The sequence below is a fragment of the Schistocerca cancellata genome, chromosome 1 (assembly GCF_023864275.1).
Source record: "Schistocerca cancellata isolate TAMUIC-IGC-003103 chromosome 1, iqSchCanc2.1, whole genome shotgun sequence".
Classification (NCBI taxonomy): Eukaryota; Metazoa; Arthropoda; class Insecta; order Orthoptera; family Acrididae; genus Schistocerca; species Schistocerca cancellata.
In genome coordinates this window covers 65,961,105-65,979,677 of record NC_064626.1, presented here as the reverse complement: position 1 = coordinate 65,979,677, position 18,573 = coordinate 65,961,105, and the positions used below count along the sequence as shown (strand labels likewise).

Here is an 18,573-nt window from a genome sequence, read left to right as displayed (position 1 = left end):
CCAGTTTTGATGGAATGTATTGTCTAAATTTGCAGCTGTCTCTGAATGCAAGCAGCATTTAATCTATGGTTGTATATTCTCATAGTACACTGTCTTCCTTGCAGTTTTCAACAAATATTTCAAATATCTAATGTATTGGTGCTAAGTTGTCCAGCTGTTTTCTTTCTTCACCTGTGGATTTATCGTCAAAACGAAGGCAGCTTTGAATAAAATGAAAACGTTGCCTTGTCATTGTCAGCCGAAATAAGAGCTTTCCCAGAATGTAACTCTTCAGCAAATCTTGAGTGATCTGCATTAAGTCTTTGCTTTGGTGTAAAATTATACTCTTCAGTGAACTGCCTTTGTTTTACAACAAACTCGGTAGCTTTCTTTTCTATATCAGCAGCATCATCAACAAATCTGCTGCCCACTTTATGCATGATCATGCAAGAATCAATCTTATTTTTCCTGTTGAATCACTGCAGCTGTGTTTTGAAAGCCCTGAATGTTAAGGTGTTGTTTGGATCGATTTGTGCCATAAAAGACATTGCCCAGAAATGTAGCAGACAGTTGTGTATAATTCCTCGTTGTTTTCGCATTTCAATCTTGTACCTCATTATTTATTCTTTTTTGTAGTGCGTGCTTGTTTCTGCCATGTTGTTTCAGTGTCTTTTCGAAGTTTTGCAAAACTGTTATATTTTTTATTTGTCTTTTTTTGTGTCATTACAGTAGTGAATTTGACTCTAGGGAACATGTCCAGGGCTACACCAGGAGGACTCGTTGTCCAGATTTTGTAAGCATTAGCCAGGTAATGTTCAGAAATATTGTTCTGTTCTTCATTGGTGGGGATGGATAATATTGTTTCTAGCTGTATCGCTGGATCATCCCCAAAATCACTTTCAATTATCATTTTCATTGGTGATTTCTTCATCTACCATAAGTGTTCTGTACTCTTCAAGAGCAATGTCCTCATCAAGTAGCTGTTTTATAATCTGTTCAAAAACTATGTGATCAACCCTAGTTGGCCTTTCCTTGAAAGTACCGACGAAATCCACCAACAACTTAGTGACCACAGCTGGTTTCATTGTGTGACAGGGTATGCATACAACACATCCAATTCATGTCTAATATGTAACTAGCAGACTGGTTTCACCTCTGTTCCTTACTTTGCACACCACATTCTGCTTTTCCTCTTTCCACTTCCAACAGTTCATACCATCAGAGTGCACCTCTTTTTTTATGTTCTGAAACATCAATAAACTGGTCTCATTCAAAAGTTAGTGACAACTACAGATCCTTTTCCTTGTTAATCTGATACTGTTGCTTTTACCTAGCATGACAAGAGCTTCATGGAATTTTGTAAAGATTTTTGATCTCATTGCATAGGTTGACAGAGATTTCAGAGCTGCTTGGCTCTTTGAATGAATGTAGATGCCACGATCCTTGTAACATCTATGCACATTGTCTTCCACCCATGCTCTGACAGCAGATTTTTCTGCCTGTGATACTGTCACCAGCTTTCGTAGAGAGGCTGCTGTCTCTAATCTGGACTATACTCCACTTACCTTGACCCAGCATCTTCATCTGTGTTTGACCCATCAGTAAACCAGACTATGTCTCATAAACGTATCATAGTTCATTCTTCCAGTACTTCCAATTTTTACCTTGAAAGGTTTGTTGAAGAATCTGTAAGTTATTGTATAGTCAGCTGGCATTTCGTCGACCATTCCTGTATTTACAACATTCACTATGTTGGTGTGGGATTCTAGGTATCCTTTGGATTTCCAATTTGAATCTGTAGCCCCCTGCCACTGCCTCATTATATAACCCACAGGTGTAATGGTATCCATGCCAGCAGTGTGTGTGCTGCTAATTCCACCTGTTGCACCTAAGCAGTGAATCTCTGCAGCTTGCCTAGCTCCTAAGCAGCCACCTTCTGTTCTACTTTATTCCACCATACTGTAGCCCCATAAATTATCAAAATTCTTATTGCAGTGGTGTATATCTATTATATATTTGTGTGGTAGGTCGATAGACACACAAACAAACACAAACATACACACAAAATTCTAGCTTTCGCAACCAACGGTTGCCTCGTCAGGAAAGAGGGAAGGAGAAGGAAAGACAAAAGGATATGGGTTTTAAGGGAGAGGGTAAGGAGTCATTCCAATCCCGGGAGCGGAAAGACTTACTTTAGGGGGAAAAAAGGACAGGTATACACTCGCACACACACACATATCCATCCACACATACACAGACACAAGCAGACATTGTCTGCTTGTGTCTGTGTATGTGTGGATGGATATGTGTGTGTGTGCGAGTGTATACCTGTCCTTTTTTCCCCCTAAAGTAAGTCTTTCCGCTCCCGGGATTGGAATGACTCCTTACCCTCTCCCTTAAAACCCATATCCTTTTGTCTTTCCTTCTCCTTCCCTCTTTCCTGACGAGGCAACCGTTGGTTGCGAAAGCTAGAATTTTGTGTGTATGTTTGTGTTTGTTTGTGTGTCTATCGACCTGCCAGCGCTTTTGTTTGGTAAGTCTCATCATCTTTCTTTTTAAATATATTTTTCCCACGTGGAATGTTTCCCTCTATTATATTCATATATTTGTGTGGCTTAGACCCCAGCTTTTACCACAGTCCCTTCTAGTGCACGTCCCTTCTAGCACCGTTTTCCTCAGAACGTATATTCTTTATGTGAGGGGTCCATGATAGTTTTGCATCCAGAGTTACCTCTAAGTACTTCACTGCTTCCTCTACTGGTAGAATTCCTTGTGAATGGTAGTACAATTATTTTCTTGGCCCTTAGATAATGTTTCCGGCATGAGTTTTGCACAATGTTCAGTACACATTGTGCCATTGCTTCAACAGTACTAGCAAGTTTGCCAGGCATTACTATGACTGAATTTTCTGTATATCTTTAGCAAAAGCAATCTCTAATATTTAATTCTTTGATGAGTTCATTCACCACTAGGTTCCACAGTAGTGGGGACAAACGCCCTCCTTTTGGACAGCCTCTGGTGCTGTTGATCACTACTTTCTCATTAAACACGGTTACTCCTATCTTTTGTCTACTCAGCATGGTCTCAATCCACCTGCATATGGTGGTCTTAATGCCATGCTCTTCTGCAGCTCTGACTGTGGATTCAAAGATCATATTGTGAAAAGTCAACTCAATGTCTAGGAAGCTGAAGAGAGCAGTCTCCTGAAAGTATAGAGCATTTTCTATCTTCCCAACAAGTTATTGAAATGCAGTTTCACATGACTTGCCTAGTTGATACTCATATTTCCCTAATGTGCACATTAAATAGTTTTCTTAATGTCTTTAGGTGAAAGGAGTACAGACCGGTTAGTCACATATCTTTAATCTTAGTACAATCAATTCTCCCAGGCTTCAGAATGAAAACACCTTCACTGTCCTCCTACTATTAGGAATGACCCCTGCTGCTAGGCTGTCTGCATAGCAATCTAATTAATCCCTATACTGCTTGTTGCAGACAGTCTGGAGAAAATCCATGTGGAGGAAACAGTTGAACAGTTAAAACATTCCCACATTCCACAGGATATTTTTGAAATAACACATTCTCTGGAAAATTCCCAGTTCTCCCTTTGGTTACATGTAAACCAGTACCTCCCAGGACTGAATTTTGGTCTGTGTTATCTGCCTGAATGCATTGAGGGAATGAGTGTTGAAGAGCACGTCCAGTTCTCACATGCTGTTCTTATATATCTACTGTCTTCCCTTGTTAGATGCCTGCTGGATTGGTTGACATGCTAGTGAGGATTTTGTGCAATCTGGAGCAAGTAGCTTTACCTCCCATCTCCTCACAGTATATTTACCAGGATGATAGTTTTGCTTGCTTAATCGCAAGGTTGTGCTTGGCAGGGGCCTCCTGATATTTTGCCTCTTGTCTTTTCCTTCTTGCAGTGTTGAAGAGATGCACTTTTTAGTGAATGAGCAGTTTTCTAAGTCCAAGGTCATAATGGCAGATGGCGTTTCTTCTGCCATTTTCTCAAGATCTGCTGACTGATTTCAATAAATGTAAGTCTAGGTCTTTGCTATATGACACCCAGTCTTATTTTTGTAGGATTGCTATAACCATGGTCTGTTTAGCACCCATGTTAACCTCAAACTTGATGTACATATGGCAAATACTGATGGCTCCAACAACACATGTTATTGTTTTACATAACTACCCTTTAAGATGTGTGCAAAAATCATATGAGGTACTTCTCGTTTATTCCTGAAGGTAGATTCCCTATTGCTATTCAAGAGCTCCAAGTTGCTCTCGAGTAGATATTTAATTCTGCCGGGGGCGTCACTGCTTTGGCACACCAGGTTGTGGACATTGGCATTAATAATCAACAAACAGTTTTTCGTTCACTTTTGAGCACCTGTCTGCCAGTCTTCTCACTTACTGGGATGAAGGAGCACTGTCCATGAAAGGAAGATTAACTGAGACCAATGCAATTTCCCACATGCTTTCTTTCTTACGCTGCCTCATCCTGACAGTCACTAAGTCGCTGCAACGAAAGTTTGCCATTGGTATGAATGTAATTCCATTCTTGAGATAAATGCTTATTCTGGAGTGCATTTTTTTCTGATTTTAAAAGGTGTACAACTTTGCTCCCACCGTTTGCACATAGGTGGTGACAACGATAGGAAGTGGTCGAAAGAAACAGATCGCAGATGTCAGGTAGATAGCTTGGACCCTGGTCAACATAACCTCATTCAAACATTAGTCGATTTGTGTCTGCATCATACAGTTGTTCTTGATCGAAAATGTCAGTTTACGAGCCTAATTCTCATCATTTGTGGGAGGTGTTACTGTTTTGTTTCAGTATGAAGAAAACAGCAGCTGAGTCTCATCGAATGCTCTCAAATACGTATGGTAAGAATGCTATTAGTGAAAGAACGTGTTGTGAGTGGTTTCAACACTTCAAGTATGGTTATTTTAACGTCGTAGACCGGCATAGTGGTGTCAGAGAGAATATTTTCGAAGATGCAGAATTGGAGACATTGCTGAATGAAGACTCACATCAAACTCAAGAATTGGCATGATTAGTGGGAGTGACACAGCAAGCCATTTCAAAATGTCTCAAGGCTATGGGAATGATTCAGAAAGAAGGAACTTGGGTTCTGTGTGAGCTGAAACCAAGAGATGTTGAACGGCGTTTGTGTGTTTGTGAACAGTTGCTTCAGAGGTAAAAAATGGAAGGGATTTCTGCATCGCATTGTGACCGGGGATGAAAGATGGGTTCATTATGATAACCCTAAATGTAAAACATCATGGGGATATCCTGGCCATGCTTCCATGTCAACAGTCAAACCAAATACTCACATCTCCAAGATTATGCTCTGCATTTGGTGGTACCAACTCAGTGTCATGTACTATGAGGTGTTAAAACCAAGTGAAACGTCACAGGTGCTCATTATCAAACAAATTAATGCATTTGAGCAGAGCATTAAAAGACAAACGGCCACAATACAGCAAGAGTTACTCAGCAGGGCACTGAGTTGTTTGATATCCTCCTGAGTGATATTGTACCAAATTCTTTCCAATTGGTGCATCAGATCGTGAAAATCCCACATGGATTGGTGGGACCTCCTCTTAGTGCTCTAAACGTTTTCAGTTGGAGAAAGATCTGGTGATCTTGCTTACCAAGGTAGGGTTTAGCAAGCACAAAGACAAGCAGTAGAAACTATCATAGTGTGCAGGGGGCATTATCCTGTTGAAATGTAAGCCCAGGATGGCTTCCTATGAAGGGCAACAAGAAGTGGCACAGGATATTGTCGACATACTGCCATGCTGTAAGGTTACTGCAGATGACAGTCAAAGAGGTCCTATTATGAAATGGCACACTAGACCATCACTCCTGGTTGTCAGGCCATAAGATGGGGTTTACATTTCATCAAGATGATGCCTCCCCGCACACAACGAAAGTTTCTACTGCTTGTCTTCGTGCATGCCAAACCCTACCTGGGCAGGCAGGGTTGCCAGATCTCTCCCCAGTTGAGAATGTTTGGAGCATTATGGACAGGGTCCTCCAACCAACTAGGGATTTTGGTGATGTAATGTGCCAGTCGGACAGAATTTGCCACGATTCTCTCAGGAGGATATTTAACAACTCTTATCAATCAATACCAACCTGAATAACTGCTTGCATAAGATCCAGAGGTGGACAAATGTATTATTGACTTATACAGTTTCTGAAGCTCATTCTCCTGAATAAATCAAATTGTGATAATTTTGTGTGTCTGTACATGTACATCACTTCTACAGACTTCTGCTCCATTAAGATGATTCTTTCATGGTGAGTCATTTTTTCCTCTTAAAGTGTACATAGGTACTGTCAGCAAAATGTGATGTGAATAGAGTTGGTTGTAAAGCAGAAATAAACTAAAACATCATAGTTGGTGTTGAAGTTTATTGCATGTCATTTTAAGCAGAAGTTAGCTTTCTGTGCACCTAAATGTGTATGATGTCTATCTCCTGGACTATGTGTTTACAATGATAAAATTTTGCAGGTAGCTTCGGTGGTATGGATACTGTCTACAAACTGTGTTGCAAATAGAATAAGTAGTAAAAAAATAAGCAATTAAAATGTCATGTCTGATGTTGAAGTTTTGCTGCATGAACAGTGAAAATGTAGTAAGTGATAAAAATTTTTCTTGATTTTTTTGGGAGATGTCAGCGAGAAAAAGTTTCATAAAAGTTTGAATTTATGAATAAAGCTTGTGGGAAATTGCTAAGTGCTCTCATTCTCAAATGCTGGGATGTTTGTAGTCCAGGTTTTGTGTGCCATCAGGAATGCTGTGTCAAGACAAACACAGAGTTTCAAACAGTAATAGTTCTCTTACTGTGTTAAAATTTTAACATAAGATGATACCTCTTCCAAGTAGGCTCATACTGTGAAATTCCTTGTAAATTTGAATTGATTTAATAATCACTGAAATAACACTACAAACCCAGTCAGCTTATGAAATTTCATTTCATTTCATCCTCCCCTGTGTATTGAACTTTTGATGTGTGATCATACCATTCAGTGTGTAGATTATGATAGCATTTTATACTTTTATATTCAGTCAATAAGGTAACCAAAATACTCGAAATAAAATTTTGTTGCTCTTGGAAGCAGTTTGATAGGAAATCTGCAACTAGTACTGGGTTCTGGGATAGTTGCTTAGTAATATAGATAGATTGCAGGTGGACAGGTATTCTGTATGGCTGTTTGTAGACTAGGGCGTTATTCTGTCAGGAATTTGTGCTGAGTTCATGTTTTGCTGGTAATGGTCCACTAAGATTGAACAAATCTGTGAATTGTATGAACAAAGGTTCTACAGCTGACTTACCATTTCCTTTCAAATGCTTCACCTTGTCATGTAATGCAGACATATTGAAGATTTCCTTGGTGGAAAGCTCTTCTCTTGACTTATCCAAAGTGTCTTCATCTAGGACATCCAAATTAGTAATCAATAACTGTTCTGACAGATCTACTTTTTCAGAGGCCAAATTATTTACACCTACCAGAATTATGCAGTGCCTTCTATTTCCTGCATGCATGCAATGTTTCTAAGCAAAGAACAGTACAAAATACCCAATTCATCATTGTTTTCTGATGACTGTAACACACAACACATTCTTCAGTAGGTCAGTATGCACACTCACCCAGAGTAATTTTCCTGTATCTCTTGGTACTTTTCATTTGAACTGAGCTTTAATGAATGTGTATGCAGTTTGTTCGGACCCATGTTGTGTCAATGTATCACTTGCAGCTGCCTATCCCACTTGGAACAACATCCCACTGAGTTTGAGCCTCCATGTCCAATAAAATCCTGTGTTCTGTTCCATTTACCAAGGCCATCAAGCAGCACTCCATCTCTGCATACACTTTTGCAGAATTTTGTTTTGCTTGGAACACTGTCCAGCGAGTGAGGAATTCCTGTTGGGATTTATCGAACACTTATTAAGATGCCATAGACTTTGCTTTCTGTTTGGTGGTCCCACACCTGATGTCTACCCATCCCGCATTCATAAACATTATGGTTGACTGCATTGTTTCTGAATATAGCTTGTATGTCTGCGCCCAAAGCAGCTTACCTCTGAGGAAAAAACACTCCACTTATCTTGCACCCATGTTGCTGTGTCCATCTCCTCTGCATAAGTCAGACAATGGAAAATCCAAGATGGAATGTAACAGTATTATGAGAAGGAAAATTGCTCCTTACCATAAAGCGGAGATGCTGAGTCGCAGATAGGCACAACAAAAAGACTGTCACAAATAAAGCTTTCAGCCAGTAAGGCCTTCATCAAAAATAGACAACACACCCACCCACAAATGCAACCCACACACACATGACTGCAGTTTCAGGCAACTGAGGCCACACTGCAAGCAGCAGCACCACTGCATGATGGGAGTGGTGTCTGGGTGGGGGTAAGGAGGAGGCTGGGGTGGGGAGGGGGAGGGGGAGGGATAACAGGGGGGTAGGGGTAGCGGACAGTGAAGTGCAGTGCTGCAGGTTAAATGGATGGCAGGCAGGAGGTGGTGGTGGTGGTGGTGGTGGTGGTGGGGGTGGGGGATTAGCGGAATTTGAGAGTAGTAGAGAGTAGTAAAGAAACTGGCTGTAATGGTGGAATGAGGGCTGTGTAGTGCTGGAATGGGACCACGGAAGTGGCTTGGTGAGTGAGGACACTGACTAGTCATTGACTCTGCTCACTTGCAGTGTGGCGTTAGTTTCCTGAGACTGCAGTCATATGTGTGTGTGTATGTGTGTGTGTGTGTGTGTGTGTGTGTGTGTGTGTTCTTTATTTTTGACAAAGACATTACTTGCTGATAGCTTCATTTAGGACAGTCTTTTTGTTGTGCCTATCTGCGACTCAGCATCTCCTCTGCATAAGTGTTGCTGTGTCCATCTCCTTAAGCTCTGTACTCTCCTCGACATATTGGTTGAAAGTCCCCTAAAATACATCTAGTGCCCTGTGTTCTGCCTCTTCAAGAATAATTTTATCAGCCTCTTCATTTTGTGTCAGCTCATAGATTTGTGCTTTAATTTTTCTGATCCTATCTAAGAATCCCTACACTAATTCATTTTGTCTCTGAGGCCTCCCATTCAGTTGTTCCCTGAAGAATCTAGCACTACTCTCTTTGTGGTAATGCTGATAGTCTCTTTTCAAGTTCCTCAAATATACACACCTTATTTAACCTTCCATGACACAAAACATACTTCTTTGGATGTAACAAAGCCATATGCAGATGTACATCATCTGGCCAATTATTCAGACTAGCAGGAGCTTCCAAATTGTCAGTGAACACTGACACATCATTTGGTTGTTTATCCAAAAAGGAAGCCACTGAACTGGCCACACTAGGACCCACAGAAGAAACAGGTACAGTGGCTGAATGAAGTTTTTGCCTCTATTGTTCTGGCTTCTTCATGCTTGTTATCTACCATTAAAATGTCTAACTGCCTTTGAAAGGTGGCAATCTTCCACTCTGATTTGGTAATCCGTTTTGTCAAAACTTCAGCCACTTCCTGCTTCATCATTGCATGTGTGACTGGCATTTGTGCACCCTCCATCTAACAATACAACACAATTTACATAAAGTACACCACAAAGAAAGGACATTTATCACAAAACACTGGGACAGAAGTGCAGTGATCCCTAAGTGAATCTAGACTTGAACACTGATGTTCTTCATGCACATAATGTTGGCATGTGCCACATGTAGATGACATTACCTGAGAACATGGTAATTGTGATCTGCCAAATTACAATACAGTGAAGTCTCACTTAACAATCACCTTCCATAATGCATATTTCGCATAATGAGAGGAACAGACTGTAAAAAAGTGACTCACTTAACAAGCGATGTTTCACATAACTAGTGATGACAATTTAGTCTGAAGCCACCAGCCGTTCATGCATGGTGGAAGAAAGCCTCAAAGACTTTCATCAATATGAACACCTTTAATTGTCGGCAGCAGTATATGAACAATGTCTTTAGTACATACTATAGTCTGGGTTTAGCACTCTTTCTGCTACCATTTTAGTGCAGCTAGTGATCACAATTTTTCTAAACTTGTGTTCACACAGTTTTTTTGTGCAAATTTTAATAACCTTTGTAGAAATGTCCCAGAAGATAAAGCCGTAAGAAAATGACCATAAGAGAAAGAAAATGACCTTGGAAATGAAACTAAAATCATTGGAAAACATGAATGTGGTGTGAGCATTGCTGATTAGTATGCACATACAATCTGTCTACATCAGCTATTTGCACTATCCTCAAGAAGAAGAACAAGATTAAGGAGATAGATGCTTCAAAAGAAGTGACAAGAATATCTGAACAATGGTTTCCTATTCTGGGCGATGTCAAAAGGTTGCTCCTTCTATCGATAAATGAAAAGCAATTGCAAGGTGACACTATTAACGAGAACATCATTTGAGAGAAGGTGAGAATGATTTTTGGCGACCTCAATAAGAAGATGCCTTGATCATCAGCAGCTGAAGAAGTGTTTAAGTGAAGCCATGGATGGTTCAAGAAGTTTAAGAGAAGAACTGGCATCCTCAGTGTTGTGAGGCACAGTTTAGCAGTCATCTCTGTTTAAAGGCACCAGAAACCTCATCAGCTACTGAAGTTGTTGTTGTTGTGGTCTTCAGTCCTGAGACTGATTTGATGCAGCTCGCCATGCTACCCTATCCTGTGCATGTTTCTTCATCTCCCAGTACCTACTGCAACCTACATCCTTCTGAATCTGCTTACTGTATTCATCTCTTGGTGTCCCTCTACGATTTTTACCCTCCATGCTGCCCTCCAATACTAAATTTGTGATCCCTTGATGCCTCAGAACATGTCCTACCAACCGGTCCCTTCTTCTTGTCAAGTTGTGCCACAAACTCCTCTTCTCCCCAATTCTATTCAATACCAGCTACTGAAGATGCTCAAGGATTCTGAGGTTTATCTGCCACAACCTGCAACAGGTTTTCAGTTGTGATGAGACTGATGTATATTGGAAAATGATACCGAAGAGTACGTTTATAACAGCAGAGGAGAATGCATTGCCCAGTCACAAGCCAATGGAAGACCATCTCACATTGCTATTCTGTGCCAATGCAAGCGGCGACTTGAAAATTAAACCACTGCTTCTTTACCATTCAGAGACTCCATGAGCTTCCAAGAAGTGGAAAGTCCAGAAGAGCAGGTTAAATGCGATGTGGAGGTCTAACAACAAGGACTGGATGACGTGATCTTTTTTGTGATTATATCAATGAAGTATTGGCCCTGCGGTGAAAAAATATTTGCTTGAGATGAATCTGCCCCTCCATGTCTTATTTGTTATGGGCAATGGTCCTGCCCATTCTCCAGCCTACAAGACTGCCTCCTTGAAGAATTTAAATTCATTGAGATCCAATTTCTGCCTCCCAACACTACTCTCTTACTCCAGCCTATGGACCAGCAGATTATTTCTAACTTTAAAAAGCTCTACACTAAAGCGCTCTTCAAGCAACGCTTTGAGTTGACTGAAGCTACTAACCTCACTCTCAGAGAGTTTTGCATATATCACTTCAACATTGTTGCCTGCATCAAGATAATCGGAAATGTGTGCGGAGGGATTACCAAGAGAACTCTCACTTCTGCTTGGAAGAAGCTTTGGCTGGAGTGCATTGTCAAATGTGACTCTTGAGGCACTTTAGTCACTGCCTGTGTAGCCTGTAGTCAAAGAGAATGTGTCCTTGGCCAAGAGCATTGGACTAGAAGCGAATAACAATGATATCGATGAGCTTCTGGAAGATTACAGCCACTAAATTATCACCAAAGAGCTTATGGAGTGACATTGTGTTTCACAGCAAGAAGTTGTGGAGAGGAGTTCTTCAGATGAGGAGGAGGAGGTGGTAAGAGCAAAGCAGCAGTCTTCAGGTGCAATAAGAGAAATGCTGAAAGCATGGGAATCGGGTGCATTGAACATTGAAAATCATCACCCCAAAAAAGCAGTAGCTATGCACGCAACAAATTTATTTGATGATAGTGTTGTGTCACGTTTTTGCCAAATGTTGAAGCTTCAGTAGAAACAAATGACTGTAGATACATTCCTAGTAAAAAAAAAGAAATAGTTATGTATCATGAATAATAAAGTACATAATGCAGTATGCATAATTTCTTTTCAGTAAATGGCATGAATAAGATAAAACTTTTTGTACTTTTTCTGCATTGAACGGATTATCGTATTTTACATTAATTTATATGGGCTAAATTGTTTCACTTAATGAGTGTTTTGCACTAAAAGTAAGATTCTGGAATGAATTATGCTTGCCATGCGGGGTTTCACTGTACTGGCATCCCACTGGCTGCAAGTAACATTCTGTACAATCCCCTTTAAACTGTGAAATGTCCACAGGTTCAATTAAATTAACTGTGCATTTGTATGTCTATGCACATCCTGTCTATTTACAATGGGCTTCAACTCAAGAAACCAAAAAAGGCCACAAAAATGAAAGCTCACTCTCCAGCAACCATACTGCTGGTCTACGTACTGCAGCTGGAGACGTAGTCCTGGATGCCTGCTGCAGATGTCAGTGACCAGTCTGACACAATTTGTAGTAAATGCATAATGCATTTAACTCATCATATAAACGTAAACACGTGGGCAAATGTACACTGTTGTGGAATTCAACAACTAATAAACATTATAGGAATGACATGTGTGTGGACACCCTTAGTTATGCAAGGTTTTTTTTAGCTACATTGGTTTTATTTGTGACAAATGTGTGTGTATGTGTGTTTTTAAGAAGCTTCTGTGGAATGTGCTACACACTATTCAGTATAATGTCAACATGGCATGTGAGATACAGTCATCTTGGAACAAGGGCATATAATAACAATTTCAAAACATGACATTCTTCACTGTTGAAACTGGTCATCCGGAATAAATAGTGTTGAATGCTGTCTTGGCTATTAAAAGTCTCTTCAAAACAAATGCAGACTGCCCCTTGCAGTCTCTAAGTATGAGAAATTTCAGTGTTTTGTTTAAGGTTCTCTATGGAAAAAATAAATAAAGAAGATTATAATTTGAAAGCATGTTTTGTAATGACAGAGATGTTTTATAATGTATTACATTTATTGCCAAATCCCTGTGGTGCAATTACTGCATCTAATGTGGGTTGCTATTAGTTACCACCAAAGCTGTAATTATTGTGTTAAACTAGAAAAATGCTCTAAATTACACATCAAAAATAAACATTTTGCACCGTGTGTAGTCTGACTCTGGATATACAGGGTGTTCAAGAAAAGTGTCGAATACTTTGAGAGGTGGTAGTATTCATCAAAACAAGAAAAACAAGTCCAATAAACATGGGTCCAGGAACGCATACTTTCTGAGATAAGTCCAGCAAACGTGGGTCTGGAAATGCATACTTTCTGCCATAAACATCTGTTTACTGGAGGTGTTCAGTGTGCTGTGCCCTCCGACATAAGGAATGATGCATCTTTTGAAGTATACCCAGTTGTTGCTGTACCTGCTGGTGTTCATTGAAGATGTGACCCTGTAGTGTTCACACATCATCGATTGGCTTAGTGTAGACCAATTCCTTCATGTGTCCTCATAACCAAAAGTCTAGAGGACTGAGTTACGGGGAATGCGCAGACCAAGGTGTGGGGCATTCCGACCAATCCAGTGGCCCTAAAAGGTCTGTGTCATATGTTCGCGCACATTGTGACAAAAGTGTGCTGTTGCGCCATCAAGCGTGAACCACATTTGTGTTCTTTGCTGCAATGGTACAGCCTCCAGCAAGGTATGCAATACATAAATGAGAGAGTCCAGATAATGTGCCATAGTTAGACCTTTGTTGTAGCACGTATGACCCTATTAATATATCGGCAACTATGCCTCCCTGTACATTGATTGAGAATCGGTGTTGATGCCCTCTTTCTTGAACAAGTGATGGAAGAGAGAAAATGTAAATGTGCTACACCACTTGTATGTGAAAACAGCACAATAACAGCAAACACATAAGTAAAATTGTATTCAGAAGAAAACAAAACACTGTGATAAGTACCCAGGGTTGACAGTCTGTACAATAAGGCACATAAATGTGGCGAAAACTAACATAGCCTACAACACAACTCAAACTACACAACTGACTGCAGACTGCGTAATGGTAGGTAGGGAACTATGAGTAACGTGCCGTAATACACCGCTGACACATTTGATGGAACACTAAAGCAGTGACTGCAAATATCCACATCCAAACGTCGTGCAACCCTTCCTTTAGACATGTGCTTATCTCAGAAAGTTTGCGTTTCTACACCCATATTTATTGGACTTATTTTTCTTGTTTCGATGAGTACTACCACTTCTCAAAGCATTTGACACTTTTTAATACTCTGTATTTAGCCATACTTAAAGTACATTAAGAACTTGCACAAATCTGAGATGTTGGTATTTCAGGTTACAACAGCTTTCTCTCATACAAATGTTCCTCTACCTTTCTTTCCATACATCTGTATTGTTGTGATATGTTTTCTTGGGAAGTCTGCCTATTTCCAGGATGAGATGCAATTTATGGAATACTTACTGCTGTGACCAAGCAGGTATTTCATCTCACTAAAACACTGCTACTCCTGTTCGCTGCTGAAGACATCCATTGTTCCTCAGTATTGTTCTCCACATGCACAGAAAAATAAAAGAATTTACAATATCAAAATATTTATAGTACAAGGGGCATTCAATAAATAATGCCCCACAATTTTTTCTCAGAACATATTTATCCTTAAGAGTTGGAATTTCGTGACTATGTCAGTAAACATTTATTTTACACATGCCATTTACCTATATAACCCACATCACATTCTGTGGCTTTATGCCAGTGTTGCGTAAGAGCATGTATTCCCTGTTGGTAATTTCTTCTTTTGTGGTGATTGTGTGTGGTGCCACTCAGATAACTGCCTTTTTGTTTCCCACTCAAAGTGATGCACCCAGTTTTCACCACTTGCAACAATCTGTAACAGAAAGGTCTCTCTATTTGGCCTCAAACTACCCCAACAGCTCATACAAAATGGATTTTCTTAACATGTACATTTCTTGTTTGTGATATTTTTATTTCTTTCCCTTTCTTGTTTCCCCCTTGGTTACCATGGGCCACCCAACATTTGCTCAACAACTAAGGAGTTCATTGCAAAAACGATTTTTTTTCTCTTTTTTTCCTTTGTGATTTCAGTGCATGTTACCAAAGACTCACCATTTACATTAACCAAAATTTGGCAAAATCAGCCCATATCCTAAGTTGTTAAAAAAAAGAAGGGGGTTGTTCTATGAAACCAATCCTTGTCAAAAACGTTTTGTCTTTTAACAAAGGCTATTTTTGTGTTACAATTGAAAACATTATAACCTGAATGTTTATTATTGGGGGCCTAGTGCTTGCATTTATTAAGGTTCAGTGTCTATAAGAATTCTGAAGATAATGCTCAGAAAAGTGGTCCATAGTCAGCTGAATTCAGAAGAAAGAAGAAGTAGTAAATGTACTGACATGTAAGTGTAAGAATCCCAAGATTCTTGAAGAGACTCTTGCGGGAGGTCTCACGTTAGAGTGCAATGATGCTGCTTTGTGCTAGAAAACGTTTATGTTAACTAGGTGTTAAAATCTACAAAATTACATCAGTACCCAGTATGTGAGCTTTACTTCTTTGTGGCTTGTCATAAGGTGTGAGTGGAGTGCGTGAAAAATGTGACATGGGAGACCCATTACTATAGGCTACTCCAGCTCAAGCACCTGCCTGTGAGAAGCCGGGTGCCCACGGGCACTGGTGGGCAGGGACTGGGGGCAAACAGCTGGCGTGCAGTCAGAGAGCTGGGCTGTATCCTATGCTATGCAAATCCTTTGGCTGAGATCCTGCTGTCATGGAACACTTATTGGCTTTTACATGGGCAGAACACATGCAATAGTGGCACCTGTTTGATAGCCTATACTAAATGTGCCTGTCCTTTGATTAGCTGAGGGCGTGCTCATGACCGATGAGGCAGTATTGTCATAGCCTGCGTTGATGGATTAGTGTGCCTGTCTGTGAATGCGTAAGTGAGACCTTCAGCATTTCAGTGAAGGGACTGTGCACAACTAAAGATGTTGTGCAAATGGGTAACAAAACTTTAGGACGAGGTTTCTTGGTGCTAACTGTATATTAGGTGTCAAAATTGGAATGTTATTGGGTGGTTTTATACGAACAGAAAGCTTTTTATTAGAGTGTTTAAGAGATGAAAGTCTACTTGTAGGAGTTGGTTCTCTATGTAGAAACAAATCAGAGAGAAACTGTTAAGCTTCTTCAGGAAAGAGGACAGCGAGTGTTAGCCTTATATCCAGAAATTAAAGATGTTGTATGCTCATTGAATGGTCAGCAGTAGCTGTTATATATCTTTTTCTCCTGTCTTATGCATACTGTAATTTGAGACAGTGTGAGACCAGATACATTTTGCTTTTATTGATAAACCATTATCAGAGTTGCTTCTGTAAATACAGCAGACATAATATGTTCATACATATTGATACTTATACAGATAAAAAACATTTTTTCCTTATAAATGCTACATACAAATTAGTCGACAAAGTGTAAAAGCTTATTGACTTCAAAACATTAATAATAAACACTACAAATGAATTGTACCGTACATTTTGTAGGAAAATTGTATTTAATCTACAAAAATAAAATTTTATATATCTAAAAACAAAGATTCTGTAACTTACCAAACGAAACCATTGGTACGTTGATAGAAACAATAACAAACACAAACACACACACAAATTTCGAGCTTTCGCAACCCAAGGTCGCTTCATCAGGAAAGAGGGAAGGAGAGGGAAAGACGAAAGGATGTGGGTTTTAAGGGAGAGGGTAAGGAGTCATTCCAATCCCGGGAGCGGAAAGACTTACCTTGGGGGGAAAAAGGGACAGGTATACACTTGCGCGCGCGCACACACACACACACACACACACACACACACACACACACACACACACACACACACACATCCATCCACAAAATTTTAGGAACATATAATGCTGTATGCATGCTGTATGCTGTATGCGTATAGTGCTGTATGCACTATAAAAAAGCTTTGTTCATCAAAATAAAATACATTTGACATGACACACTCTTAAATTACAGTACACACAGAAAAAATTGTAATTAATAAAAATATTTTGAATTAATCTGATTTGAATGAGGAATTTCCTTGGGTGTCACATGCATTGGAAGGGCCCATTTTGAGTGCCTGTGTGTGATGTAACTGCAGTTTTGTTTGTATATTTGACCTTTGAATGAGAGGTGAGTGTGTTAGCATGCAGTTCATGATATTGATGGGGAAAGAGATGGGATGTTGGAAAAGTAGTACTTGATGGTGGTAAGGCCATGAGCTTTGGTAATCATTTTTTGTTACCGTTTGCTCCCTGTTCTTTTTCTCAAGTGCCAGTTTATCCAATCACTTGCTAGTAGATTGTTAATAGTTGTACTAAAGAATTTGTATTTTGTCAAGCTGTTCATAGTTAATACTGAATTGTTTCTGTATCTCTTGATCTGGGGTTTGGAACCATTTATCTTCTACAGTAGGATTTCGAATAATAGTTCGAGACAAAAACTGCTGTATGCAGTGAGGTTACCATTGTTTTCTAGGCTGATTGTTGACTGAACTCTTGATCTGGGGTTTGGAACCATTTATCTTCTACAGTAGGATTTCGAATAATAGTTCGAGACAAAAACTGCTGTATGCAGTGAGGTTACCATTGTTTTCTAGGCTGATTGTTGACTGAAATCTTTGCATTGTGGATAACAGATTTTAAAGATAAAAAAGTAAAAAAGTTGAAGTTTAGGATAACTTGTCATTGAGGAAGAAAGCGTTTGTTCCATAAAAGTGTGGCCTTTCCCTATGTAAAAGGAATGATACTTCACTGGTCACATAAAAATTTTACAGGAAAAGGAATGATACTTCACTGGTCACATAAAAATTTTACAAGAATTCATTCTTGTGAAGCAGCTTGTATAAGCCATATTTCACCTGCACATGGATTTCTTACCTTCTCTTACCATTATTTTCTTTCTCTTCCAATCTACTCTGTATTCTAGTCTGTTGCAGTGTGGTACTAATTTAAGTATCATAAATATTGCCACAGTCATGCTGTTGTCAAACCTTTGTAGGCTCTTCATCTACTTATGCAAGTTATGTTTCATTTCTGTAAATTTAGTGGTAGTTTGGCAGCAGTTGTATGGTGCTTCAGTAGTTTATGTTCAGTGATAGTAAATCTTTGATATCGTCCTCTACTGTAGATATATTTTGTACTAAGTTATGTAACTTTTTGTATTATATTAGATCTTGTATGTCAGGCTAGTTAAATTCCACTATTTATTTTGCAGCCAGAGCAACTGCAAGAAATTCCACAAAAAAGGAAACGGAGGATAAATAGCTTGCTAGAGGATGAAGAGGTGGAAATATCTAAGCACCTTTTGAGGATACAAATTGGAAAAGATGATAATGAGCTACGAGCTACGGTGAAGTATTGTTATTGAAGTTGTAAGATTAATATAAAATATTGATGTAACTTGACTAAGAAGTGCC

The 18,573-nt window shown here is 39.5% G+C and overlaps 1 protein-coding gene across 1 annotated transcript in view; it reads left to right on the top strand.

Annotated features, from left to right (window-relative positions):
* Nucleotides 1-18,573, top strand: part of LOC126165048 (uncharacterized) — a 309,283-nt gene that overhangs the window by 158,070 nt on the left and 132,640 nt on the right. Inside the window, exon 8 of the mRNA XM_049920289.1 lies at nucleotides 18,372-18,506. Coding sequence (XP_049776246.1) covers nucleotides 18,372-18,506 — 135 coding nt within the window. The remainder of the gene's footprint in view (nucleotides 1-18,371; nucleotides 18,507-18,573) is intronic.